The 20,024-nt window shown below is 35.8% G+C and overlaps 3 protein-coding genes across 4 annotated transcripts; 1 reads left to right on the forward strand and 2 right to left on the reverse strand.

Annotated features, from left to right (window-relative positions):
• Window positions 1–1,448: 1,448 nt before the first annotated feature.
• On the forward strand, window positions 1,449–9,490 carry LOC113062850 (adhesion G-protein coupled receptor F3). Its single transcript, XM_026232878.1, has 18 exons — window positions 1,449–2,298; window positions 2,807–2,867; window positions 3,134–3,146; window positions 3,278–3,418; window positions 3,700–3,855; window positions 3,935–3,984; window positions 4,858–4,916; window positions 5,017–5,153; window positions 5,252–5,470; window positions 5,562–5,792; window positions 6,280–6,426; window positions 6,565–6,764; window positions 6,846–7,025; window positions 7,273–8,589; window positions 8,694–8,735; window positions 8,820–8,852; window positions 8,953–9,022; window positions 9,479–9,490. The coding sequence occupies exons 1-17, from the start codon at window positions 2,285–2,287 to the stop codon at window positions 8,992–8,994; spliced, it is 3,042 nt and encodes a 1,013-aa protein (XP_026088663.1). The 5' UTR covers window positions 1,449–2,284; the 3' UTR covers window positions 8,995–9,022; window positions 9,479–9,490.
• A 598-nt stretch (window positions 9,491–10,088) lies between these two features.
• mep1a.2 (meprin A, alpha (PABA peptide hydrolase), tandem duplicate 2) lies at window positions 10,089–14,693 on the reverse strand. The gene is made up of 14 exons (XM_026232879.1): window positions 14,246–14,693; window positions 14,088–14,112; window positions 13,944–13,997; window positions 13,784–13,824; window positions 13,602–13,677; window positions 13,399–13,516; window positions 13,132–13,307; window positions 12,769–12,990; window positions 12,497–12,643; window positions 11,924–12,139; window positions 11,212–11,658; window positions 10,933–11,061; window positions 10,598–10,784; window positions 10,089–10,339 (listed from the first exon to the last, which is right to left on the reverse strand). Exons 1-14 carry the CDS (start codon window positions 14,294–14,296, stop codon window positions 10,189–10,191), a joined length of 2,040 nt encoding a protein of 679 aa, XP_026088664.1. The 5' UTR covers window positions 14,297–14,693; the 3' UTR covers window positions 10,089–10,188.
• A 453-nt stretch (window positions 14,694–15,146) lies between these two features.
• mep1a.1 (meprin A, alpha (PABA peptide hydrolase), tandem duplicate 1) lies at window positions 15,147–19,528 on the reverse strand. 2 transcript variants are annotated; one of them, XM_026232881.1, is made up of 14 exons: window positions 19,397–19,528; window positions 19,255–19,279; window positions 19,124–19,165; window positions 18,916–18,956; window positions 18,554–18,629; window positions 18,330–18,447; window positions 17,886–18,061; window positions 17,556–17,777; window positions 17,284–17,430; window positions 16,988–17,203; window positions 15,897–16,361; window positions 15,641–15,814; window positions 15,502–15,556; window positions 15,147–15,297 (listed from the first exon to the last, which is right to left on the reverse strand). In XM_026232881.1, the coding sequence occupies exons 1-13, from the start codon at window positions 19,448–19,450 to the stop codon at window positions 15,507–15,509; spliced, it is 1,806 nt and encodes a 601-aa protein (XP_026088666.1). In that variant the 5' UTR covers window positions 19,451–19,528; the 3' UTR covers window positions 15,147–15,297; window positions 15,502–15,506. The 2 variants fall into 2 exon arrangements, with proteins under 2 accessions (XP_026088666.1, XP_026088665.1); XM_026232880.1 differs by having other exon boundaries at window positions 15,481–15,556.
• Window positions 19,529–20,024: the final 496 nt, after the last annotated feature.

Below are 20,024 nucleotides of genomic sequence, written 5' to 3' on the forward strand. Positions count from 1 at the left end.
TATTCAAATGTAACAAAAATGAACATTAATGCTTTATCAGAGCTTAATCCTTCTGAGTCAGATCTGATTTTAACCTCTTATTTCCCTCACTGACTGGCTATATGGTTATAGCCATATCAGTTACAGTGTGTATAATTCTGTATGTGTGTGTCTGCGAGTGTGTGTGTGTAAGTAAGTGCGTGTGTGAGTGCCGTCCACTTTTTTCACTTTTTTGTCTTGCAGTCAGATATATATATATATATAATTTTTTTTTTAATAGTTACAGTATTACAGTCACACCTGTTCATAGCTGTGTATGTGTGTGTCCACACGTGTGTGAGTTGGTGTGCTGATTTTGCACTCTAGATGTTTTAGAGTTTCATCCCTTTATAGTCATTTTTCTGCATTGTGGGGGATTTGTAGATTGTACACAAAACCAAAAAAAAAATTCCCCATTTCCCATTCATTTCCTATGGTCGGACATTTTTGACCGAAGACCATGAGTGTGACAATTGTTATTTTTTACAACCATTTAGCTTTTCATGCCTTCGTTTTTTTTTGTGTGTGTTCACATACCAAATGCCATAAAAATCACCAAGTTTCGTACCATTCTGGTGAAGCCATGACTTTTAAAAATGCATTATTTTTTATATTTAGTACATTGTTCTGTTTACAAAATAAACAAATTATTGTTGGTACTATCAATTACTTCTTTTACATAAGCTCCAATCCACAGGAGATTTTATTTTGAATGTCCAAACAGTCTGAATTTTGCATATGTCTACTGTGTTCCTTTCATTTTGGTGAGTACACTTTTAGGAGACCATCAATGCATTAGTCACTGGTTTGACGTCAATGCCTGAATGTACCGGAAAGGATGTAAATTGTGGTGCTGCGGGTTTGTTCATACTGTTTCTCTGAATCACTTAATGAAAAAGTCCTTTTTTTCAGCTTTTCAAAACACTCTACCTTGTGATCTTTTGTACTTAAGTTGATTTCTGTACATGCACCATTCCTATTGCTATGGTAAACACTGAAAATAAAACCTGAAAAATGACCCATATTAAAATCAGTATATAGGAGAGCAGACATTCTCATTCAGCTCCACCTCACAGAATGCTGCAGCTTTGACCTGAAGGCTACATTGCCTTGGAATAGTATAAATAGAATAGGATAAATCAATAGGAAACAAACAAATGATATGACAAAATGCCAGCTTACATTTTACATGGTTTCTTGAATGGAATTTTGAATGAGAATGCAAAATAGATAGATTTCCATGGATGCTTATTTAACAAACAAATGCATTTGAAGAAAATAAGAATCTAATTTGCAAGTGTGTTCCCTAACAATAAATTGTTCTTAAAACCTTTACTTTCATTTAATGTTATACTAAATTAATATATGTTTACGGTAGTGTATTTACAGTAGTCATGTTTACAGTAACGTTTTGATGAGAAAACAAACCTTTTGAATCTGTAAAGTTGTACTTGGACACAGAAGGTATGATGTCAATAATAACAGCAGTTTGATTTGAGTTTGTATTGTGCATGATGAAAACCATGCCCATTAACACTGATGCTTTTTAATTCCCTAATAATGTTGTACCCTTTAAATCTGTCTTTACATAACATTACACAACTGTCCATATTCATGTTCTCCACCACAGCCAAATAATGAGGCTCAGTGTTTTCACCCTTCATGCTAAATAAACATGGTCGGTGGAGCTCCTGTGTGTTACCACATATTACCATAGTCATATGTGAGTTAGATGAGCTGGATACGGTTGTGGTCAAAATAACAGGAAAACATAACCACAACACTGGTGGTTTAAAACAACAAATGAAAAAGAAAAAGAAGCTTTAATTGAAACAATTTCGTACATCGGCCACCCGGCATTCAATAGTCAGAAACAGCAGAACTTATTAAGTCTAGAAGTCTTATTTCTAAAAGTACAGCATGTATAACATGAAAATGATTTATCTAAATCAGTCACAAATGGCTATCTAGCAAATATAGTTGGACAAAGCAGCTCTGAGCTACATTTGTTAGCCAAATCTCAATGGAAAGTCTGAAGCCATGACTATCGTGTGCTAACTTATCCAGGTGGCCTATGGACTTGGGGAATGTAAAATGCAAATGTAAGAGTGAGCTTTGTAAATTAGCTTTTACCAGCCCCACTGCATTCGTCAACTTTCTTTAATTCTCATTCAGCACCACCTTTCACTCTGGAAACTTGTTCTTCACAGGGAACATTGTAATGACAGATAAAATTGCTTAAAACTTGCGGATCATCTCTTTTAAAATGCAGATTATAAGGTCAGTACTTTTGTTTATATAATCTGTAGTTGATATTTTATAGCAAAAGCAGATAAATAAGAATACTAAGGCTCTTATTAAAAAAAAAAAAAACTCATCTTTCAATATATGTTGATCATTTTAATTATCATTGTGTCATTTGGATTCAATTAATTAAATCTATTGATTTTTTTTTTAATTTATTTTTTATTTTTTGATCTTCAAACTTGATATGCGAGATCATTGTTCAGTTTATGTGACAATTATTGAAAATAATGTTCCATGTGAATGTATTTAACTGCTGCTTTTGAAGGCAGCCTTTAGCTTTGGTGAAGTTGTGTTTTTTGCCGTTTGATTAAGCAAGATATTACATGCCTCAGTTTATTGTATTATCATATAAAATAGTATAAATATAAATTTGAGAACAATTTCACTCAAGTTCAGAGAAAGGTTTCACTTGTAAGTTTCTTTCAGAGGACTACGTTTGTGACTGTATTTAAAAAACAAAAATCCAATCTAACCTCTTTAGGATCAAGACACTCTCTGGTGCAGGAATGCTGCTTTTTGCTGCACTATTCATGTTTGGCCAAGTAAGTTTATAAAGGCAGTATTACAAAACAACAGATTTTATCCTGAATAATACAAATCATTAATAATTGCCTGATTGTCACATACTCCTGTGTGCTGCAAATTCATTTAAATGTATTGTTGACTCAATGCCTTACAGTTTTTTTCTAATACATACTGTAAGAATTCCATTCTTGTTGGTACACATTATCAATTGTTTATGATTAAAAACTAAAAAGCAGAAGCAGAACAAAGGTACTAACTATTTTCTTCTTCTGTTACACAACAGCCTTCAAATGTGGGTAAGTTTTCATTTGACCAGACGTAATCTTTTCCACAATCTAATTTTAAAATCCACAAACTATAAAGAGTTATAGCACACACCAAGAAAAAGTGCAGCAGATTTATGATTTTACAATTTATATGTTTTCAGGGTCCACAGAGGTGACCTATTGGGCAGAGATCATGATTGAGGGAAATAAAACCTTAAATGTGGGAGTCTATCTGCCTGGACTTATAGGGACTGTTCTGGATACAACGGGAGTAACTATCACAGGCGCTGAAATAGCAGCAGGTACGTTAAATCTACCATGATGTGAGTAATGGTTTATGCTTTCTGAGACAGTGTTTATTCTGTTTTTAATCACAAGTCTATCGGTATCAAAACATTTCAGGATAGACAGTAATTAACAGTAAAAAGGAATAGGATAAGGCTTTTAAGAATAAGGATTAAATGCATAAAAATTCCAGTTTGACAGATTACATTTCATTTACAGAATAAATATGCATTTTGTGTGTGTGTGTGTGTGTGTGTGTGTATAAATATGTGTATATGTTCACATATGTTTGCTGTAGAGTGTGAGATAATTGGCCAAAACTCAACATGCTGGTGTGGAACAGACTATGTTTGGAGCAATCTTGTTTGTGACAGTGTAAATAAATGCTGCAATGTGCAACAATGTGTGGCAAATATATCAACCTACACACCTCTGTGTCTGCCCAAAATGAACGGTAAGTTGTCTTAAATTTAGATTAAAGTCAGTTCATAATTTACAGCATTTATGATTGTCTCACTGCTGCTACCCTACAGTTTCACTCATTGGCATGCTCACTGGGAGCAACGCAACAGTCGAAGCCACGGTACGTGTACATCTCCTCATTTGAAATGATCATTCGTTGTGAAAGGCAGTAGCTATCTGTAAGCAGCTACAAAACGGAATAATATAATATTAAATATGTAAGAGATAATGTACAGTCAGCAGGTCACTATAGCAAAATAAAAACCCACACAGCGATCAAGACACTGACGCATAGGGATTTATTTTGAAGTGATGAGAGACCCAAAGGCCATACATTATCCTGCTTATTACATGGCTACACACCACTAAATAAAGACATGGAATCTAAATGTTTCTTTGAGATGAAATAAGTTAAATTTCTTAATAGTTTTTTGTTGTATGCTATCTTGAGGCTTGTTCTAAAATAACAAAAGTCCACTAAAAATACAGTACAAATGGCCTAGCAACATCTTTTGGTTGGAATCAGTGGAATGCAGCTTGTGTCAAAGTCGCCAAGCCATGTGATTTCTCCACATGAGGCATTGTTATGTCATACTTTTTTAAAACTTGGTTTCGAAACATTTCAACATTCTGATCATTCGCCACCAGGTGGCTCTGATCTGGTAATTTGATGAGTGTTTAATGGTTTAAACTGGTCTCAGGTCAGTTGTATGATGTGGGTTCATTTGGTTTCCATATTAAAGAATTTGGTCGGATTTGTAATTTTATGCAAAAGTAAAAATACAAAAACTCAGTCTGTGAAAAGGGTCCATATGAAAGTGTAAAAGTATCTTTAGTTACACACCAAGTCATGTATAGAGAGCGCCATATAATAAAGTTCTATGATATTAGTGAAATAAGTGAAAAGTTTACGTAATCCTAAAAATACAGAGCAGCTATTTATTCATTTATGACAAAGCTCTATACTCATCATCCTAACATATTTGCTTTTCAGTTGCTGAGTGCTTTTAATGTGCTGAATGCCTTCAACTCACTGACTATCCAAAGCACCACGTGAGATCTTTCTTCCTATCATTATTTTCATTTCCTCTTTAATGCCATTTATGATGATTTCTAACCAAAAACATCACGTTTCTTCTCTTTTGTCACACAGTTACACAGGGTTAAGTACGTACGCTCACAATTTCACAGTGTCTCTTAGTTCTGTGTTTTCCACCAGCAAAGTCCAAGGCATAATTGCTACGCTGTTGACGCAAAAATCAGTTTACAGTCTCAGTGTTAGGTCTCTAGGTAAAACACTTGCACTAGTATTTTTGGCCACTTGTTCAATCTATCCAGCCATTCCTACCCAAATTTTTACCACCACAGTACTTTCTTATCTTTTGCAGGCATGGTATACATGGAGGCACCTACAGGAAAAGTGTGTTATAATTCAAAACAACAACTGAACTGTACCAGTATCGAAGCTATGAGCAAGTGCGTGTGGCAGATGTCCAGAGATGATGAGGACCCTTTGATTCTGGGACCAGGAAGTGAAGTACAGCTGTCAGATACTTGTACAGATCTCTCAACAGTCACACTGCTCAAGACAAATGGATACTGGTCAGGTGTGTTGAATCCTATCATGTGAATAAAGCAGGATTCCATTAACTATATTGTGACTTGTTGTGCTAATTTATCATTTCTTTGATATTCCAGGAATATACAGCTGCCTTTTTGTCTCAGGGAACTTAGCTCACATGGCCATAGCACCTATTCAAATTGCACTGCTGCCAGAGGTCATTAATGTGACAAGCAATCCACAAACTGCAGACTGTTCTGCATCAACATCCACCCAAGTCAGCATCGCATGTACCATCGAAAACAGCACTGAAACCTACACAGCAAAGCTAAAACTCGGAAATACTGAAAATTCAGCAAGTAAAGCAGGTATAATTATATTATAAATCTCTCATTCGATGGAACGTGAGGCTGACTTTTTATTATCTACAGCAGATGATCAGTTGAGTCTGCAAGTCGCACAAGGTTTATATTATATTTATGTAGACATAGTTTTAGTTTTAATCGTTTTTATAATGAAGCAATTTACCAAGTATCGCTAATGTAAACATGTTTCATTAAACATGATGAAAATGTGCAAACTTCAAAAATGTGCCTTGCAGTGGCCCCCAAAAAAGGAGTTAGATATATGTCACATTTTAAAATGAATGAATGAAATCATTTTATTAGAAGAATAGTAAAAAAAAAAAAAAGATAGATAGATAGATAGATAGATAGATAGATAGATAGATAGATAGATAGATAGATAGATAGAAGCTTAGCATATCCACATTGTTACATATGTTACATGAATATTGTACTTATACATAATTGGAAGCGAACACAGATAAAAAAAAAGGATACCTATCTTTTGCAGAAATCAATGGAATAATCAGTTATACAGCGGTATTCACTGTTGACTGTGTAGCGGCAAGCAAACCAAGTTCACTTGATGCCAGTTGCACTTTAGAGAACTCTTTGGGTCAGCTGCGAAATCAAACAATAAAAGTACCAATCATTTACCGTAAGTACTGAAAGTCATGTTTTACTAATGCAAGTGTATATGTCATTGTCCAAAACCCTTTGGTTACTGGCAAAGTAATAGAAAAAAAAAAAATGAATGGATGATTCATTTTGTTTGTTTGTTTGTTTGTTTTTATAGCCAGTGACATGTTTTGTGCAGAGGACAAAATTGATGATAGAATATGGCCAAAAACAAAGAATAATGAAACAGCCAGTATAGATTGCACTGCGCCTGGGAGACAGGGCATAATGAAACGCAAATGCAATGGAAAACAATGGGGGGAAGAAGTCTCTCTGTGTGTTAAAGCAATCCTGAATAGTGTAGCTTTGCAAGCAAAGGTATGCAAATCTAGAAGAGGTAATCATAGCATCTGAACTGTGCCTTTATTGTGGAAATGTCTCATTTTGATCTCTCTCCAGGATTTTGAAAAAGGACTTGGAGCAACACAAGAAGGCGCTCAGCTTATCTTTCAGAGCTTGAAAAATAACACAGTTGATGACAGTGATAACACTTTTGGTGATGTCAAGGCAGCAGTTTCTGTTTTCGAAACTATGAACAAGGCATCAGCAAACATGCCACTAGGCGAGAACCTTCTTGCAGTAAGCATTTCATCCATTTCACTTACTTTTGATAAATATATAATTAGATAATTAAAAAAACTGATTAACACAGTATATTAAATCAATATAATTTCATCATGTTACAGTCTTGAAATGCATCTCAGGTTCCATCATTATCAAAATTGTTAATATATTCACAGTTACCAGTTACAGTAAAAGAAAATCTATTCTTTAAGCTCTATTCACAGTTACCAGTTACAGTAAAAACAAATCTGTTCTCTTATAGGATTTCATCGACTCAGCCAGCAGCATGCTGAATGTAACCTGGGATGTGGGAGACAAGGAAGAGAGCAATTCAGTGGCCACACAATATCTGTCATCCGTTGAAGGTCTCGTGAAAAACATCAGAATAAATGCCAGCGAAGGCTACAACTCCACAAATATTCAGCTTCAGATCTGCCGAAACGGCAGCAGTTGCAACAGAACCGTTTTCAATGTGGATGTTGAGCTGAATGCAACAGCAGATATGGTGAAAACAGTAGGATTACAGAGCTTGGCCAACCGCATGCCAAAGCTGGGCTATGAGGATTCAACTTTTCCTAGCATAGTTGTATCCAGCACAGTTGAGAACAACACTCAGTCATCAGTGAACATAAAAATGGCTTTTCCGAATGAACAGGGCGGCAGTACTAAGATGACCTGCGTTTTCTGGAACGTTACTGAGAAAAGATGGTCAGATGAGGGCTGCGAATTTGTTAAAGGCTCTGGGAACCTTGCGTACTGTCAATGCAACCATCTCACCTCCTTCTCCATGCTCATGTCTAAGCATGCAGTAAGCATGCCTTTTCTAGATCAGCTCACGTACGTTGGACTGGGAGTCTCCATTTGCTCTCTCATCGTATACATCATCATCGAGTGTTTGGTCTGGAAAGCCGTAGTCAAATCCAACCTTTCCCACTTCCGGCACACTGCTCTCCTCAACATCTCTCTGTGTCTGCTTTTGGCAGACTGCAGCTTCTTAGCTTCCTCCTTCCCATCAATCCTAAATGAATCCCTGTGCCTGGTATTGGTGTTGGCGAAGCATTACTTCTTCCTTGCGATGTTCTTTTGGATGCTGTGTCTGAGCGTCATGTTGGTTCACCAGCTCATGTTCGTCTTCAGTCATATCGGAAAAAAGATGTACATGATCCTCGGATTCACCATTGGCTATGTTTGTCCGACAGTGACTGTGGCTGTTACATATGTGTACTACGACCAAACAAAGGACATCCCATACTACAGCTCTAAAACGTGCTGGCTTACCTATAAGTCAGCCATGCAGGGATCCATCCACGCATTTCTCTTCCCAGTCGGGACCATCGTGCTGGTGAATGTGTTTTCCATGGTGGTGGTCATTGCAACCGTTTTGAAGCCGTCTGGAGCTGAGAGCAACAAAAAGGGAGACAAAGAAGCGGCGAAAAGCATCATCAAAGTGGTTATCTTTCTCACGCCTATTTTTGGTGGGACTTGGATTCTGGGGCTTTTTGTGTTTCTGATGGACGACTTTACACAGTTTATTACATACGTAGTGCATTACGCATTCACCATTGTCAACTCCCTGCAGGTATTTAAACCAGTCTTTACATGCAAATTATAAAACTTAAATAATTACAATAGATGTATTAAATCATTTATAGCTGATTCCTCTGTATCATCTATTCCTTCTAGGGCTTCTTCATCTTGTTGACAGGATGTTTTGCAGAAAAAAGGGTATGCACTGAAATTGACATTACAGCTATTTGTAGAGTTAGCACCACAGGACACTCATGTTCTTTTTTCTTTTCTTTTTTTTAGGTCCGAGATGAAATACTGAGAATAGTTCTGGGGGTAAGTTGTGGGGAACGCATCAAATTCTTGATTCAAAATATATTACTAATAATAATAAAATCATGATTAAAAATATTCAATGTTGATTTCCTTCCATCAGAAATCAGCAAAAGATCAAGGAACAGTAACAACCACAAAATAAATGATCCATACAAGTAAATGCACACAGGGTAAGTGTTTGGATGTACATTCATTTCCTTGCTTGATTTACAACCAAGAGTGTTTATGTCAGCATTTGTTTATATAGAGCTTGAAAAAATGCAGATTGTTTCAAAGCAGCTTCACAGCAATAAACAGGAAAATAGCACATCCCATTCCAGCTGTAAAGCAGCTCTACAAAAGACAACCTTTTCATTATTCAACCCAGTTTGTTTCAAATATTGATTTAATTAAATTCAGTAGCAATCTAAATGTTGAAAAATTAATCAATTATTAAACTAATTAAACTAAGCTCTAAAGCATTATTCAAATCAGGTCAGTCAATGTTTATTCAATTCACTTCCATAACGGAGTCAGAGTCGGTGTTCATCCATTATTTAACAACTTCAAAGGCATCTTTACAAAAGAAAATCAAAATTCTTAAGAAATTTCCTCAATGTATTTTCTGTTTCCAATTTGCATTGCAGAAAAAACATGTTAAAAAAAATTACAGGATACTCATCCACGTCTGAACCCACAGCAGCAACAAAAATGTAAGAGGGAGCACAACTGTTTGGTGAAGACCTGAAAGTACTCTAAAAGACTTAGCATCTATGGAACAAAGTGTAGGCTGTGGTCATCCCTTTTTATTTACTGAATAACATTAGGAACAAACAGTGAGAAACAGATTTAAAAACAAAATATATATAGATGTTCATGATTGTGAATACAAGTGCTGCTGTATATATGTAGCAATTATCTATAGTTTTCTACCCTGATTGTTTGTTGTCTTTTATTTAACACTGTTCTACATGTCTGGTAAATATGTCTCTCTACATGCAATGTAAAAATTGGTCACAAAGCTTGGTTGTAAGCTACTTAGTTTTAGCTCTGCTTCTATTTCGCAAAACATAAGGAACTATGACATCAACTTCTATGTACTATTTAGTAATTGTGACTAAATATCCGAAGAACCAAAGTTATTTTAACAGCTCTTAAGCACTCTTCTTGAGCTTGACATATTTTTTTTTAGTTTTTTCTCTTGTTAGACCTGTTTCCTTGTTTGTTGTAAAGGGATATGGAAAAATAGAGAGATAGGATTGTTAATAAAGATGTTTATTGTAAGATGATTCATCAATAAAATACTTTGCTTATCAAAGAGTGGTGTTATTCAGATGTCAAATATGATGACATAGGTTTAGTTCTGCCTGTAGATCACAGCTATAATGGCGGCAGTAAGAGCTATAGTTCCTGCAGCACCACCGATCAGAACTCCCAGAATTCCTCCATCGATGTGCTGTTTCTCACAGGTGTCTCCTGTGTACACAATGGCCTGTCCAGAGACACACCTGCAGAATGCATATAACTGTCAACATACTGTATAAGCCACATAAACACAATACATTTTTTATTCTTAAACAACAGACTGTCTTTATCCTTTGGCTGCTCATGTTAGAGGTCATCACAGTGGAATTGTTTGGCACAAGTTTACGCCAAATGATCTCCTGATGTAATCAGGTGATGCAACCCGACACACTTCTTAAACAGCAAACTGTGGTTTCATATTGAAATAAGGTGAGATAACAGTCAGATTTAGGTGCACTAACCTACAAGTTGGTTTCCCCCGATGTAGGACACACACACCTCCATTATGGCAGGGGTTTGGCTGACATGGGTCACTGATCGCTCGTGGCTGCCGGACTTTTGGTCTGTCATAGCTTTCTTCTACAGATTGAGGGTCGCTTGAGAGGCCAGCTTTGATTGGAACTTCTGATCTTAAAAGATGTGCCAAATCTGGTTGTAAAAGATCACACTTCTAACAGTTAGCAAATATATTTATCACTATAGTTATCAAAATATACTGTAGTGATTATGGGGATGGGTGAAACAGTTTTGCACTACATTCAGATTTTCTGATATCTCCATTTAAGAAGATTCTCACCATCAAAATTAACAGTGATGATCAGGTCGTCGTTCTTGAGGAAGTCTCTCCTGCGGAGCTGATCATGCGAGATGAATGTGCCCCAGCCAAACTCTGGACCTCTGTAGCAAAAGCAACTTTCATCCCATTCTTCAAATGAAGATGGTTTATTCCACCGCGACTCAGCATCTAAGTTAGTGATTTCATTAAATCATTGAAAAATCATAAATCCTTAAGTCCTGCAAAGTGATATCAAACTGGAATATATAACAAGAGGGACAGACAGACAGATAAACACACCAGTGGTGAAGCTTCTGCTGTTAGACATTTGAAGTGTTGTGTCTGGATTTTGGTCCATAACCGATACAGTGACTTGCCGATTCTCTGCAGGCCATTCTAAAACTGCATCATTCTCGCCAGAAAAGAGGTGAAATGTGATTCCAACAAAGTCTTCAGATGAGCCTTTCCTGCCGTTTGGATAAACATTAATTCCGTAAGCATAACCCTCAGAGTTGTAAAAACGGGAACTCTGGACTCTTTCACCATGTGGGACCGATTTAAGGAGATTGGTGAAGTTCTGGATCCTCCAGACAGCATTTGGGCATGATGTTTCAGTCAGAGTAATGTCATCTACAAAGATCCCTCCTGATGTTTTGTTGGAGCCAACAATACCCTGGAAGAAATACCGGAACTTTTCCTCAACATTTAGAGAGACGTGTGCAATTTTCCATGACTCCTCCCCATCACCTGAAGAAATCGAAAAGCCACACAATATTCAATATATAACAAATATTAACTATATTATATATAATGTACTGGGCTGTGTTTCCCAAAAGCATAATGAGCATAAGTGCATCGTAGACCCATTGCCACCAATGGAATCAGTTTAGGCTTATGATGCTTTTGGGAAACACAGCCCTGTACAGTATGTATCTGGAAGACAGAGAATAATGAGCGCAGTACTGAAAAGGGGCGGGGCTACATAGGGTCTCTATGTTGCATTAAAACTGACCCGTGAATGTGTAAACTTTGCTGACTTTGCGAACATTTCCGGCCCCATCATCTCTTCTGACCCAAATGATAAGCTGGTCACCAGGGTCTCCACTCATCCTGTAGAAGAACTCAAGGCACTGCTGGTTCCTCTTGGGGTAAAGAATCCGTGATTCCAGCAAAGCACTGTGTCCCTCAGCTTTGTTAGCAGTATCAAACTTCATATAATAGCCAGCATCTAATAACAATGAATCATAGTGTTTATGCAAAATGGCATTAATAAACATTTGGACTTTTAATATTTACATTTACATTTAATCATTTTCAAGAGGAAAGTTTCAAATTGTGCTTATTTTAAATAAAAATAAAATAATGCTAACTAGTTTGCTAAAACAGAAGAAAACTTAAATTGCATGAGTATAGGATAGTCTTGGAAATGTCGTTTAGACCAGGACATTATTATTATTATTTGAAATCTGTTATATTTTTGGTAATGTAACTTCCAACAAAAATATATATAAAAATCATTATTGTTAAGCCCTGACTATGATTTATTCTTTTAATTTAAACTGAAATTCTCAAAGTTTCTCCTTACCTCTGCATTGCCCTCCAAGTGTGTGGTCCTTTACATCTGTAGAGCTTGAAGTCTGGACCCAGTCATCATCATCCTCATCATTCTGAATCATTCCACAAATGTTGATCTGCTCAAAGGCACATTGATCCAGAAGAGTGAGGGATGCACCTGAAAGAAACCAAGTAGACATGACAATACTGCACGTATGGAATGTTTATGTTTTATTTGCTTTTCAGACATGCACAAAATATGTCAATGTTTGTGAGAGGTAGTTGTAGCATGTTCTAACTTACTGCATTCATACATGCGATTCAGCCTCTCCAGATCAAGAACACTGAAGTCTAAGCGCTGTCCTATTATGTTATTGAAGGCAGGGATGGTGGTGGTTATGGTGGGAACATCAGGGTCCTTGTTGAAAGACAGAGGCCTGTAGTGCATGATGGACTCGTAATCATAGGGCGTGTTTAAGTCGGTTATAAAATCATCCTCATACTTATTGAAATTGTGCTCCTTTCCTGCTCAAATGAAGGTGACAATAGAAAAGTGCATATTTTCCATCCTTCCTCAACAATTTTGCAATGCAATGCACAAATCTGCATGAGCTGTAATGAGCAAAATATCAGAAGAGAGATTATTATAATAGATGCAATAATAACCTGGAATGATCTGATCCCACCAGATATGAACATAGTCATCCCTGTCTGAACGTGACTGCTCATGGTAAAAACCCAGTGCATGAAGAAGTTCATGTTCTACAATGGCCTTAGTGTCACATCTGTCCCCTATAGAGACATTCTGCCCCGTCTTTAAGTCTCCGACAAATGACCAACATCTGTAACCATGACAAAACAAAGAAATATATAATATCAAAAATGTGACATTCCAACTTTCGTGACATGTCAGAAAGGCTGAATTTTACTTGCCCATCCAGCTTTGTGAAAGAAATGTAGGTGCTCTCTCCTTCATAGGGCTTAAAGTCCACACAAGACTTAAGACGATACATTTCCAAAGCTTGAAGAATCACTCCTTTTGCATTAAGATCTAAACAAGAGAAGCTTTATGAATTTTCTCATCTTGAAAATCAGTTTGTTGATTTTGCATTCGCCGTAATAGAAAATAATCTCACCCAAACTATCTGTAAGGATGTATGGAATGGGAAACTCCCATCTTGCTTTTTCATCTAATATTGCATTTCTCCGTGGCTGGGAAGAATTAATTTTAGTAATGATCAGACTGAATAGTAAATATAAAAAACAAAAAGCATAGAGATTTGAACAATGGATTTTTGTTTTGAAAGGAAAGACTTACATCTCCAGCAATATCTCCTTCAAACAAATCTCTTTGGGAATCTGAATGTATAAAATCATATTGAACAAATACAATGTATAATATGGATTTTACTGCATAGAGGATACTTATGTAAATAATAAAGTTACTTTTAGTATACATTTTTCTTTTTTTTACTGACCTAAATTGATTTCAAGAATGTCCTCCCGTAATTCACCTGCATCTGCATCCTCACCTAACATTTAACAAAGCATAAATATCTATAAGAGTCCCTACAAATACTATAGATAACATTTAATTTAACATGATCATTAAAGTGTTGTACCATACTGAGTTGGAAGGGCATGCCCCTGCAAGGTAAATTGATTATAGATTAGATTAATATATTTACATATGTTGTGTTTGCTTTTCCAGAGTTCAGTCTGTTCAGTTCATCTGTTTTAAATTCCAAAAATATCAATAATTAAATGAAGTTTGAAATACCTTGAGCATGAGAAGTACTATGAAGGAAATGATTCTCCACACAGAGTCCATGTCAACTCCGAGAGTGGAGAACAGGTTTTAACACACTTATACAAGCATATCTATAAAGTCAGAATTGGAGTGGAACTTTGATCTGAAAACTAGAGACAATTACCAGGTGAAGTGACCCACGTGGAAAGTGTTAGTTACTGGGCTGTCATGTGTAGTGAAGTGTCTTTATACTGCTTGTATCAGCTCTTCTTTATCTATTTTAGCTCTTCTCTATCACTATCATTTTTATTATTATTTGTATCCATCTTTATGTCAACAGTATCAGGTGTTAAATCGGTCAGAATGGTTAGGGTCACATTGTTACAAAAGAGTCACTCATATCATTTGATGAGCAATGAAGCACAACATATTATTTAATCTTAATCAGCCCATATTTGAGCAGCAATGTTGTATTTGATGGCCAATCATAAACATTGGAATGGAAGGGGGAAATACATATTATGCTTGAAATGTAAATGAAAAATATGTAATGAATATAATCAATAACAGCCATTACAATGTTTATGTATTTTAATTAATTTAGTGGAATTGATTTGGTAAACCATCGGTTGGCAAGTCCAAAGGCTTATATGTAAATGATCTTTTTGATATTTAATCTGCAAATGTCTAGGTTTACTACAGGCCAAGATATGGAGATGAGTTTAACCTCAGCCCTAAAACATAGGTGAATACAGTCATATCATATCAGGGAGATTTCAGATAAGATTAAGATATTATCATATCATTAACATTAAAGCTCACAGAGAAAACAAGGTTCAACTGCATGTAGGTATATCACTTCAGATGCCAGTGCAATATGTATCAAAACCTCTACTATTCACTGCATTAAAATGACAATTTGGCAAAAGAGTGTAATTTAAGAGTTTATTGAGAGTGCTTAAAAACAGTGTGAGTATATTAAACACAGATTTTACTGCCATGCTTCCATTTTAAAAAATTGTTTTGAATGACGTTCTCCCAATGCACACAGCTTTCTCTCTTCAGACTTCAGAATTTGACACCTGTTTCAAGAGATTAAACAAGTCAATTCTCTCATATGATTTCATAAATATATCACTCATTTATCAAAAAAGTGATATTTCCTAATGAATTATTAGTAGATTCAAAAGGTGTGGTAGTTAAACCAAAAAATACTCAATTGTGTGAGTGCTTTTGGTCAATAAGAATAAAATTGCTATATTTACCGTAACTTAGCAAAGACTTACTGGCCTCAAACCTTTGGTGCAATTGGAACTTCACTGTTTATCAGGCTTGTTAAGTCTTCAAAAAGACACAAAAAAAAAATACGTTAGACAATAACAGTATAAATGTCTAAGACCGAATGTGACAGTCAGTGTAACATACCCTCAAAGTCAACAAAGATAATGAGGTCATCATTTTTCAGGTAATTCCGTCTGCGTAAGTCGTAGTGTTTTATGAAACTCCTCCATCCCAATGAATCTCCACGATAACACTGGCAACTTGGGTCAAAGGTCCCAACGTTTCTTGGATTGTCCCATATTAGTTTGCCTCCACTGACTAGGGAACAGGAAGACAAAAATGATGTGTTTTTGTTGTATTAATTTAATCACAATACAAATCACTATAACTCTCAGTATACCTGTGCTCATGTCAGTAGTAAGGCTACGAGCAGAGGACATCCTCAGCTTAATGTCTGGATCCTGGTCCATCACCACTATGGTGGCCTGGCGGTTCAGAGCAGGCCACTGCATCACAATGTCATTGTCACCACTGGCCAGATGGAAGTACAGACCAGTGTAGTTGCCCGTGTAATCAGAGTAACCAGACAGTGGTCGTACTTGAACGCCAAAACCATAACCCTCAGGGCTATAGAAACGTGGGCTGTTCAGCACAGTGTTGTAGTCAGCTGTTTCCAGGATGCCTGAGAAGTTCTGGATGCGCCAGACAGCGGCAGGGCAGTGCGTCTCTGTCAGGCTGATGTCATCGATGAATATGCCTCCTTCAGAGTTAGTGGGGTCTCCTTTAACTCCCTGAAATGCATAGCGGAACTTTGCCCCTATTTGTATCGGCACATGAGCAATCTTCCATGTTTTGTCTTCATCAGCTGGGGGAGAAAAACCTTTTGTTTTCATCACATTCATTTTATGATAAGCAATTACATAAGGGATCATTTAAGAGATAGTAAATGATTAAGCATGTTGTTTTGATTATACACAATAAATAAATGAATAAGCGGACTTTGAACGTTGACTTAAAATTATTTTACAATCTTGTGCGTATCATATCTTATAGCTTTCCTGCAATATACACTATTAATAACAAAGGTACCAAAGGAGGTTTTTCACAGCAATGCCAAAAAAAGAGACATTTTTGGTTACACAAAGAACCTTTCAGTTCTAAACGTTTAAAAAGAAAAAAAACCTGCATCTGAATATGCCTACTTTTATACTATTTAGTAATTGTAGCTAAATGGTATGTCTAAATTCATCATATTCATAAATCAGTGGGCGAAAATATCCAGATGACATACTATTTATTATTTTTAAACTAAATGTAGTACCTAATATACAGTATGCAATTTCAGATGCAGCTTTTTGGGAAAAAAAAATTATAATAATAATAACTTTTTAAAGAATCCTTTTTTCACCATAAAGAATCAGTGTTAAGATTCCATGGATATTAAAAGTTCTACATATAGGCTACTAGAAGTTCAAAAAGACAAACAATTACCCCAGATTGTGTGGAGTTTCTTTAATTTACGCACGGTTCCGGTTCCATCATCCATCTTGGCCCAAATTACTAGCCTGTCCTTTACTCTTCCAGTCATTTTGTAGAAAAATTGGAGACATTGTATCTTCCTCTTTGGATACAGGATGCGGGACTCGAGGAGAGCAGACTGCTCTGCATGTCCAGTGGAGGTGTCAAAGTGCACAGTATATCCTAAATCTAAAAATCACAAGGCAAGAATGTGATTAAACTGCAGCCATTTTAAAAAAGATACTTTTCAGGTGATTGAGATTTGTAACCTCTGCATTGTCCACTGAGTGTATGGTCCTCGGAGCCAGGAGAGCTTTTAAGATGGACCCAGTCAGCATCATCAGTGGAACTCTGTATCATCCCACAAATGTTTATGTTTTCAAAAGTGCATTGGTCCAGCAGGGTCAGAGAAGAGGCTGCAGCAAATAAATAATAATTAAATAAATAGTGTTTATAAATAATTATATATTGTTTCATATGTTTACATCTACATGTGTATATATATTCTATTCCATACATTATATTAACATTATTAACATACAGCAGTTGTACATTCGATTCAGTCTGACAATGTCCATCTCACTAAAGTCCAGGTATTGCCCTATGATGTTGAAGAACTCTGGGATGTTGGTGGTGATGGTAGGAATATTGGGGTCTTTGTTGAAAGCAAATGGACGATAATGCATGACAGATTCATAGTCATATGGAGTATTTAGATCTGTGACAAAACTGTCGTCATATTTGTTGAAGTTATGCTCCATGCCTAAAAAACAAAAATATATGTGACATAAAAAAGGCACCTGCTAAATTGTAAGAGTATGTAATGAATATTAAACTACATGCTGTAGCAAATGACACCAAACAAACTAACCTTCATTGACCTGATCTAGCCAGATCTTCACATAGTCATCTCGGTCCTGGCGAGACTGTGTATGGTAAAAGCCAAGGGCATGCAGCAGTTCATGCTCAATCACGGCCTTATGATCACAGCCAGGCCCTAGAGAAAGCACCTGCCCATTCTGTAGATCTCCAACATACGACCAGCACCTGCGACCAAATGCAAGTCCTGTTAGTGTGATTTGTTTATAAAATTTGACTTTGTATGTTTTCTGATGGCTGAATCCCCTAAAGAGCACCATTATTTGAAGGCTAGGGTTAGTCTATGTGTTTCTTAAAAATCTGTTGTTATTATTATCATCATGTACACACTTAGTGTCAGGCCCAGATGAACTGAAATTGGGGCAAAATACTGTGTGAACCTGCTTATGCTCAAAATTTGTATTTTGTATTTTCTAGTGGTTGGCTTCACACATACCCATCTCGCTTCTCAAATTTGATGTATGTCTTCTCGCCCTCGTAGGGTTTGAAATCAACACAGGACTTTAGACGGTACATTTCAAGCGCCTGATGAACAGCACCTTTTGCATTAAGGTCTGTGTAAAAAGAAAATAAGTTATCCATATTATCATATTGTCATATTAAAATACTGATTTGTCAGTTTCTGTTTTTGTACTTGAAAGCAACTGAAAAATCACCTACCAAGGCTGTCAGACAGAATGTATGGAATAGGGAACTTCCATCTGTATGTTTCGTCAATAAGACCAACACGGCCAGGCTGTAAAGAGATAGATTTTAATAGACCTTCTCAAAATCAACAATAGATACTGATAAATTAAGAACATTTTAACACATGAAAAAAAATATATATATATATATATGTATATATATATATATATATATATATATATATATATATATATATGTGTGTGTGTGTGTGTGTATATATATATATATATGTGTGTGTGTATATATATATATATATATATATATATATATATATATATATATATATATATATATATATATATATATATATATATATATATTGATTATGCACCTACAGGTATGGCAATGTCTCCCTCAATCAGCTGGGTTTTTGCTCCTGACAAACAAGTTAAAAATGAATTTTTAGTAAGGTTGTAAAGAAGTTCCTCAGGCATTTGTACATTAATCCATTCTTAAAGTATGCATTTGAATATACAGTAGTATTAAAATTAACTTTGTTGCCTTCGTTGTGTAATGTAATATATCAAAGTTGATATAGATTACCAAGATTGATGAAAGGGTTAAAATCGGGTTCATCTTCAACCTCTGTAGAAGAAATGGTGTTATATAATTAATTAGATGAATTGAATTAAAATGTATTATTTACAGTAATTAATTAAAATCATAAGTCTTACCATGAATACGAGTTGAAAGTGGAATCTGAAAGTCATCGAAGGAATATGGTTAAATGCATTTAGAGATACCAGTCAACAGGGTCCAAAGCCTGTGTAAATGTTATCAAATTTAAATTATAAATTCAGAAAATTGTTCACTCACAGCGTGAAGTGCTGCAGCCAGCACTGTAAAGACAAGCAGCCTTGGTAAAAGCATCCTGATAATATCTGGAGTACAAGAAATTGTGACTGCTTAAATTATATATAGAGAACTTTAACCTTTGACCATGTTTATTAGAACAATGGCTTTGAAACATCTCACCGCTGACAGTACTGTTATAACCCAAGGAACACGTGTCTGAGTGTTAGCAAATTATGTGCAGTTTGCAAAGCTTATGCAACTCAATGCAGCCCAACATACTGAAAATCAGCTCAAGCAATCCAGATTCTAGTAAATGTTTCTGTAACTGAATGAAACAAAAAGAACTGGGCTATTTATAAAGTACAGAAAACAGAATTCCTATGTCTGTATTAGATAAATCAAGATGATAGCCAAATAAGTGCTAAAATTGTGATAAAACTTTGGCAATACAACGATTTTAAAAGCAAAAATGTGTGAATTTAAATGCATTCAATTAACACACGAGGAAGGCTTTAAAGTAGCATGGAGTTGATTGGATTCATCAAAAGTGACTCGAATCTTTTGAATCAGTTTAAGATTCGAAGAATCAAAACAAGGAGTTGTTCACAATCTTTATTAAAAACTTGTAACAAATAGGCTATAGCCTAAT

The sequence above is a fragment of the Carassius auratus genome, chromosome 45, assembly GCF_003368295.1.
Source record: "Carassius auratus strain Wakin chromosome 45, ASM336829v1, whole genome shotgun sequence".
Lineage (NCBI taxonomy): Eukaryota > Metazoa > Chordata > Actinopteri > Cypriniformes > Cyprinidae > Carassius > Carassius auratus.